The 8828-nt window shown below is 48.4% G+C and overlaps 1 protein-coding gene across 1 annotated transcript in view; it reads left to right on the top strand.

The window, feature by feature from the left end:
- Positions 1-226: 226 nt before the first annotated feature.
- LOC147689213 (uncharacterized) overlaps positions 227-8828 on the top strand; it is an 11551-nt gene continuing 2949 nt past the window's right edge. The window contains 8 exon segments of the mRNA XM_086939894.1: positions 227-293; positions 942-1055; positions 2197-3813; positions 3816-3881; positions 4622-4721; positions 5254-5402; positions 7485-7597; positions 7877-7966. Coding sequence (XP_086796020.1) covers positions 227-293; positions 942-1055; positions 2197-3813; positions 3816-3881; positions 4622-4721; positions 5254-5402; positions 7485-7597; positions 7877-7966 — 2316 coding nt within the window.

Genomic DNA, 8828 nt, shown 5'->3' on the forward strand with positions numbered 1-8828 from the left:
CGCCCCCTAGTGGACACTGCAGATAAAGAGCTGCTGGGCCGGGTGTGGAGTGAGACACCAGCGGTGACTGACCCGGGCGCACTCCAGCTACCCCAGCCTGACGGGCTCCAGATTCACCCACGCTCCGGACTCACTCCGGATTCACTCCCGGTTCAACCCCATACTACGGACTCACTCGGATTCGGCCCATACTTCAGACTCAATCCAGATTGACTCCGGCCGCAGGATGCCGGATCCAGGGAAGGCCCCAGAGCCCCTTCACTATTCCATTGGGATCTTGTCCATCTCTGCAGGTAGGACCCATACTGCCACTTTCGTCATGTTTGATGCCTTTATATAGCGCTAGGATCCGATTGAGGCAGGCAAGCGCTTTGTGAATGGAGAGTCCAGGGCTCTGTTTAGATGAGGTGTTGGGGAATCATATAAGTGTTGAGTTGTTTTCTGAGGCTTAAGAGAATGGTTTAGCAGGATGGGTTAGGGCCAGGAGCCGGTAGAGCTGGCGAGAGTCAGTGACATGCTATCTTCACAACTCAGTGCGACTGACTGTTTCGGCTCCACCGGCCTTCGGAGCAGAAGCCTCTCAGGAAGTCTTGGGTCCCCTATAGCTCAGTTCATGTCTGAATACAGCTATTAGGGCGCTTTCTCCCAGTCCCTCACCTGTAACCAATCATTATTGAATATTGGAGAAAAAAAAAGTGAACAGGTGTTTCCTGGGTTATGGCGCGTGCGGCGGAGATCTGAAAGGAACAGGAGTGTGTTTGTGTCACGGATGTCTTTGCTGTGTATCCGGGCTCCTCCCAAGATGGAAGAGAGGCTGGTGTGAGGGTAAGTTATCATTTCATGTCTGCCTCTGTGTTTCCAGACTCCCTCCTAAAGAGGGACCCTGGCAGGCGTGTGTTTTGTTTATCTTTGCATCATGGCTGTCTTTGCTGTTCTTCCAGGCTCCCTCCTGCTGGCAGTGACGTCATACAGCTCCTCCAGAGCCACGCCCCTCATCCCCAGTACACCCCTGGGGGTCCTGCTGGTCATATTGGCAGCTCTGCTGGGATATACAGGTGAGATCACACGCGTGGGGTTCGGGGGAAGTAGAGAGGGAGGCACACGGCTGAGAATGTGCGACTCAGTGCCTTAAATACACCATGATTGCTTCAATGCGCTTATGACATCTCAATATGGGAATGTAGTGCTTGAAACTAATGCTAGGCGGAGATGCCCAGAGAGGAAGTCTTCCCTCGCCCACCCTGTGGGAGGGCCTCGGGGTTATGAGTGAGAAGAGACCCCTTCTATCGGATAATGATTGGAAAGTAAACATGTTGAAAAGCCTGGTGCCTGTTCCGTGGGTCAATGGTGGGTAAATAAAGTGCAGTCCAGGAATCTATAAAGCCCGACCCCGGCTCTGGCTGAGAGTTTGCTGAATTAGTAAAAACTATCAGCCTGGGAAGACTGGAAGTTAAATTCATGCTGATCTGACGCATTTTCTTTTTCCATTTCTCGATCTTGTTTCCCCCTCTTCTTCCTCCCTCGAATCATCATTTTACTCTTTGTTTTTCTTACTTCCACTACTTTTATCATTCCTTTCTTTCAATGATTTTCTTTTCCATTTTTAGTGACTTCTCCCTTCTGTCTCTCTTCCTGTCTCCATCTACTATCTTTATCTCATTCCTCACACTACCCGCTTCCTTACATTTATTTTTCATTTACTCAGTCTCTCTGCTTGTCATTCTCTCTCTCCTTTCTGCCGTCCCTCTTTTTATTCCGTTGCCTCACTTTTCATTGTATAGTTTTCTTTACTTTGTATTTACTTTTCCCTTCTATCTTTCTCTCCTCTCTTTGTTACTCCTCTTTCTCTTCGTCACTACTCAATTATATTTACCTCTCTCTTTTCCTACCTCCTCTTTCTTATTTTCGCGTCTCAATCCTCTTATTAGCACTTTGTCTCTTGTTTCACTGTCTAGTTCCCTTTTTTTACTTACATTTATGTCTCCCATCTCTCTTTCTCAGTCTCATCTCACCCAATCTCTTTCATTCCTCTAATTTTCCCTCCATTCAGCTTTCTTTCTCTTTAATTCCATCTTTCCTATACTAACTTCTTCCTTTCAAATCTTTCACTCTCTTTCCCATCTCTACATTGTCACCTACTTGTGTCTCTAATTTTCTTCCTTCCTATATTTACTTCTCCCTTCTTCTCTCCCGCAGGAGTCCGCAGGAGCCGTGGTCCTGTCCCCTTGTTTGCGTCCTTCTGCCTGACGGTCTCAGCGCTATGGTGCTCTAAGGGAGTGATCCATATCATGGACGGGCAGGGGGTCCTCGGCGGGTCCCTTGATCTTCGTAATGCCATGGTCCCTGGTCTTGCAGCCTTCACCCTGGGACTGCTCATCATCAGTCTGGTGGCCATCCTTCAGAAGGAGGCTGCCCTCGCCATGATGGCGTTGGCCATCTCGCTCTCCGCTGCCCATGAAACCGCCACATACTATGACAGTAGCTTTGGTGCCTCGGCGGTGGCTTCTAACCACCTCATCGTCTGTCTCGTTGGGGCGTACTTTGGTGGAGGGAGGCTCCTCTATATACTTACTGCGAAGGTGGTCACCCTCCCTGGCACAGATCTGGCTACGGCTAAAGCCATCCCTCAGGGCTCACCCATGACCGCCAGCAGCAACGACCTGGTCATCGTTGGGCTGATCTTGAATATGGTGTCCGCCAGCGTCTTTGGATGCAGGGTCCTGGGAGTGACCACCAGTCTCTTTGTGGGGCAGGTGCCTTGGCTTTGGATGGCGGGGGTCTTCCAGATTGGGGTCTGCATCCTGTCCTATCGATGCTTGGATACCCTGGCGGCCACCTTCTTTGGCTTCACCTCTATCCTGCGCTTTGCTGAAGGGTATTCCTTGCTCTACCAGTTCTGGCAGGCCACTGAACCCATTTTCCCTGTCCCATTACTGGTGGTCTTTCTGCTCCTGTTCATGGTCTTGGCTGTATTCATGGCTGGTAGGAGCCTGGTGGATGGGCTGTATCCGTTGTTTTATGTGACCTACTGCATCGCTTTGGCTTCACGTCCCACTGGTTTCTTCCATGGTGGATCACAAGGAGTGAATGTGGCTATCTACGTGGCTTCAGCACTTATGACCCTCATTAAACTTTACAACATGAAAGCGACCACCAAGATTCCAACAGGGGAGGGGATTGTTAAGAGCCTGTTCGCACCTATTAGCATTTTCAAGTTATGTCAAGAAAAAGACCTGCATGTTCCTTACCTCGGCTATTCTAAGTATGCGGATGGAGAGGTGCTTGGCCACGCAGGCAGCATTTTGGCCGCCTTTGCAATCACTATGTCTGTGGACCCAACAGACGCACGTGCCACTGTCGTCCTACCGTGGGTGGTGGTAGCTGGAGGGCTTCTGAAATGTGTCTGTGGCTCTGTGGCCTTCTCGCGTGGTAAGACCCTTGAGAGCAGCACCTTTATTCTTTATGGAGTTATGTGGATCATCTGGGGTCTCACCAGGTATGGTGGCCTCTACGGCCCCACAAGGGGCTTCCACGTGGCTGTGGGCATCATCTGCTTCATGCTCTTGAATGGGTTCATTATTTTCTGCACGCTGTTCCTAAGCAAAGCCTGGTTCCTGTATTGCCTCACCTTTGAACTCATCCTCATCAGTTTTCTATTGGACGCCGTCGCAGCCCTCCCAGTTGGGTATGACATTGCTGTCACCATCATCTTTGGCCTGGTCAGCTTCTACTGCTTCCTGGCTGGGCTTGTCAGTGACACCTTTGAAGAACCCCAGCTGCCCATGGGCCGCCCACTTCTGCAGCTCCAGGGGCATGGGGTGGAGCCTCCAAGTGCCCCCACCTTCCTGCCAGGAGGGCCACATCCGTCAAGCAGATCGCAGGTAAGGAGATTCTGGGGGAAAATCCTTTTTTTTTTTAATGTTGGGAAATTTAAAACTCTACTAATTTGATTACAGTTATGTCTGCAATTTTTAAATGTTTCCATTCTTAGTTTAACAAAGTTGTACATTGTTTACTGCTAAACTTTGTCCGGAAAGACTTAGTGAAAACATGATTTTACCAGCAGAAAAATTTCTCCTTGGCAAAAATAAGACTTCTATTTTACCTCCAAGTCACATATTGAATCCTTAATAACATTAGTCATATTATAGTTTGTACTTCTTTGTTATATCCATATTTTTTAGGGGTTAAGTGGAAAAAAGATGCTGAAATTAGTATATTTCCACATTCATTTAACCAATAAATATGCACTTATGGTTGAATGTCTGCAAGGGTTCGGTGCTGTGAACACTTTAGAAGATGAATCAGTGCATTATGTGAAAATATGTGAATTTCAGTATCAACCTTGTGCATATCTACTGCTGTTAAAGCCTTTTACTAAAATTCCTTTCTTTTTTAACCCTCTTATCTATCAATCCACACATCTATTGACCTGGCAGTCATGGCAAACAGGGGTTAGAATTACTCAAAAGCGCCCCAATTTCAGTTTTGATCCACATTTAAAAATAAATATATGCAAAAAAATAAATGTTTTCTGTCTGCATTTATCTGCAAAAATCAGTAAAAACGGAAAACAGGGAGCCTTACCTATAATCATGGGGTTCTTGCTCTTCTGTTGCAGAAATCATGAAGGATGGAGGAATCTGTGGTGTCCCCACAGACACGGTGTATGCGGTGGTGGGAGCCTGTAACCGGCCTGCGGCCGTGGAGAAGGTGTACAGGTGAGTGTTATCTTCACAGCCCTTATTTTCAATCAATAGTGAATATTTTAGATTGATGAATTCTTATAACAATGAGAACCACAGAATGAAATAGCCAAACACCAATTACATTGAGGAAACCCGAGAAAGAAACAACAATATACCAAGAGCAGAGAACCCCTGGAAAAGAAGCAACAACAAACAAGTAACCTTAGACACTTCTGTAAAGAAGAAACTAAACGTCCTTATAAAACTGAGAACAGACCAGCAGTACTATCCCTCTTTCTGCACCTTTTGGGGCATGTGAAAAACCCCTAACAACCAGGATTCATTTTGCGACAAGTGAAAAGGACCAGTGTCTTGCTCTATATGACTGTATAAATCGTTCAGTCTTAAGATGGAGAGTAGATCTCATCCTAAATGTTCCTTTTTCCATCATCATGTCCCAGCTGGTGGTCTGAGATTGGCCAGAATCTCAACTCTGGATCCTCCAATCACAGTAAGACGGATCTCGTCCCTTCACTCAGTTGACCTCTGTCTTGTTTCCTTCCAGGACAAAGCTGAAGCCCAAGGACGCCCCCATGTCCATCTGGATCTCGACCTTGAAGCAGCTGGAGCCGGCTAGACACCTGTTCAGCCCTCTGCTCTGGGACTTCATGCAGGCGGCCTGGCCTTCGCAGATGAGCCTGGTCATACCAAGAGGTGAGCAGGGGGTCTGTATCTGAGAGCACATGAAGACCAGCAGATCCCAGTTCATGACCACAAACAAGGGGGAAAGATGAGAAAAGTAACACCCATCATCTGGATACAAAACTACCACACACATTAATTGTGACTGCAGACTAGGACCCGGTCCCACCCACCCCAGGCTTCAATGCTTCATGTGTACACATAGACCATACATGCTCTTCAGCTTCCATGTAGGATTGTTTCCATGTTCCCTCATGTACTGTTTCTTTACCGCTCCTGTTGCAAACATTCACCACAAATTCCGAGTGTGATCTGACCCGTTACATTAGAGTCGCCTGTCCTGCCAACACCTGTGCTTTATCCTTCACATGTCTATAGGGAGGAGGCCTCTACATTACCTGATCCATGTATATAGGACAAGCACCAACATACCGCCTGCTCTGTGAGTCTAAGGAGGATCTTTAGTGATTGTTTGGATCTTGTGAGCTCCTGTAAATATTCTGGTCCATAACTGCAGAGGATGAGCACTGCCCGCTCGCTGACCTGTATCCTTCTCTACAGGGTCTGACCCTCTCCATTATCTGCCCTCACCCATAGGAAGAGCACTGCCCGCTCACTGACCTGTATCCTTCTCTACAGGGTCTGAGCCCCTCCATTATCTGCCACCACTCATAGGATGAGCACTGTCCCCTCACTGACCTGTAACTTTCTCTACAGGGTCTGAGGCTCTCCATTATCTGCCCCCACTCATAGGATGAGCACTGCCCGCTCACTGACCTGTATCCTTATCTACAGGGTCTGAGCCTCTCCATTATCTGCCCCCACTCATAGGATGAGCACTGTCTGTTCACTGACCTGCAACTTTATCTACAGGGTCTGATCCTCTCCATTATCTACCCCCACTCATAGGATGATCACCGTCCACTCGCTGACCTGTATCTTTCTCTACAGGGTCTGAGCCTCTCTAGTATCTGATCCCAGCCATAGGATGAGCACCGACCACTCGCTGACCTGTATCTTTTTCTACAGGGAGTGAACCTCTCCATTATCTGACCCCATCCATAGGATGAACACTGTCCTCTCACTGGCTTGTATCTTTGTCTACAGGGAGTGAACCTCTCCATTATCTGACCCCACCCATAGGATGAACACTGTCCCCTCACTGACCTGTATCTTTGTCTACAGGGAGTGAACCTTTCCATCATCAGACCCCGCCTGTGGGAAGTGCACACTTTGCTGTCTGTATCTTGTATAGATGAAAGTTTCTCTTCATCATCTGACCCACACCTATAAGGTGACATCTTTACACTGCCTGACATATCCCAATAGGGATCCTCTCCATTATCTGAGCCCCGGCAACAGGGTGAATATTGTCCTTTGCATGCTTTTTGCCTATAAGGAGATGTTAGTTCATCATCTGACCCTTCCTACCTATAGTGCGAGCACCTGTGTAGTTTGAAGGCTGGTAATATGGAGGCTCCGAGCCAGAGGCGCGTTGAATATTGGCTTCCAGGGATGAGGTGAACAGCAGCAGGGCGCGTTGTGAGTTTAGTGCACACCATAGGATCCTCCTGTGGCTTGGGAGGAGAGGGCTCTTGTGAGTGCGCAGGAGAGGGCCACGTTCGACTGGTGCACAGTCACTCACAGTGACTGCATGGGATTGGGGTATTTCCAAGGGTACCCCCTCACTTTACCAGTGTTTTTTGTGTATTTCTCCATCATGCAGGACTCACATCAGTGGTTAGTTTTTAAGTGGAGGGGCCCATAGCTTTCCTGAATGGTGGGGTTTACCAAATACCAAGGCTGTCTGACCTTGTTCCTCCTCATGCCTCTTTCTCTCACAGCCCTGCACTTCTTGTCTCTTTATCTCATCTTGAACCTTCTTCATCCTTGCTTTCATTGTCGCTGTTTTCCTTTCTTTCACTTCTTCCTTATTTCTCTCTTTTTTGCCTTTGGCCTCTTGCTCTGAGGTCCAAGTGTGATGATGAAATAAAAAAACTGTGGTCCCCAAACATGAGTGCTGGTGCCTTTCAATGGCAGACACCTGCCCAAAATAAGCCCTGCTCACACCTTTCTGTCTTCTTGAACCCACAGGCGAGTGGCTGCAGTGCTTCGGACTGGAGGACTCCGCTAAGTACATTGGCACCGCAGAGAGCATCGCCATCAGGATCCCGGATTGTTCTGTGACCACATCCCTGATTGACCTGGTGAGTTGTCCGGTGGTAGCGGGGTGCCAGCACTGCCCGGGCATGGCTGGCACTGTTCTGCCACCAGTGATGAGCATGGCTGCCAGTCTGCTGCACCCTTTGCGCGGGCATGAGTGGCACTGAGCTGCCAGTCCTGCTCGAGCATGGGTGGGTTTCACCAGCACACATGGAAGATATGTAAACACATCTCTCTATATCTGGGGAGGGTGAGGGGGACACTGCTTTGTGCCCAATGAAAGTGAGTTGAATCTCCTACTCTGTTTCTTTGTGTCCCACCAGGTTGGGCCCATTGTGGTCTCATCAGCCAATCCGAGCGGAGAAGCCGACACCACTCACCACAACCAAGTGTACGCCAAGATGGGAGACAAGGTAAGTACCATTACAAGCACAAGAGGTGTATCTGAGGACACTGTTCAGAACCCAGAGTCCTGTTAGCCCAAGGAGTCTTCTGCGTGGCCTGTATTGAACAGACAACATTTACCAGGGATAGCCCATGTGCACTGTCAATTATCCTGATGAAAGTTAGTTTTTCTAGATAGTTCGGATTTAGTAACTAATATTTGGTAGTTTTTTTTGCCAAATATACACTGGATAAAGTATTTGTATTTTGTATTTGTAGGGGTACTTGTAGAGCGCGACGTTCGCTCCGGAGGGAGCATCTTGGCGCTAAGAATCCTAGATGACCGGTCCGGAAACAGAGGGGGGTTAGATGGCTGCCTTAGCGAAGTCATCGGGGAGGCTGAAAATCCAAGTAAAGTAAAGTAAAATAAAGTCTGGATAAAGTTTACAAATGTGATTCGGTTAAAAAACGTAAAATTGCTCCATGGGACTAGGTGACCAGTAACAACTTAGTTTACCGACTACAAAGCATTTCAAAATGATGTGATGGTCCCTCTTCTATATCTAGGGAAGATCCCAAAGTGGGATGTTGAAGGTGTGCGCAGCATGCGCGGGGGATCCAAGAGGAGCATTTTGAAGGTGCGCGCAGCATGTGTGGGGGATCCCAGAGTAGAATGTTGAAGGTGTGCGCAGCATGTGTGGGGGATCCCAGAGTAGGATGTTGAAGGTGTGCGCAGCATGTGTGGGGGATCCCAGAGTAGGATGTTGAGGGTGTGCGCAGCATGCGTGGGGGATCCCAGAGGAGGATGTTGAAGGTGTGCGCAGCATGTGTGGGGGATCCCAGAGTAGGATGTTGAAGGTGTGCGCAGCATATGTGGGGTATCCCAGAGTA

Source organism: Lissotriton vulgaris, chromosome 10 (genome assembly GCF_964263255.1).
Source record: "Lissotriton vulgaris chromosome 10, aLisVul1.2, whole genome shotgun sequence".
NCBI lineage: Eukaryota > Metazoa > Chordata > Amphibia > Caudata > Salamandridae > Lissotriton > Lissotriton vulgaris.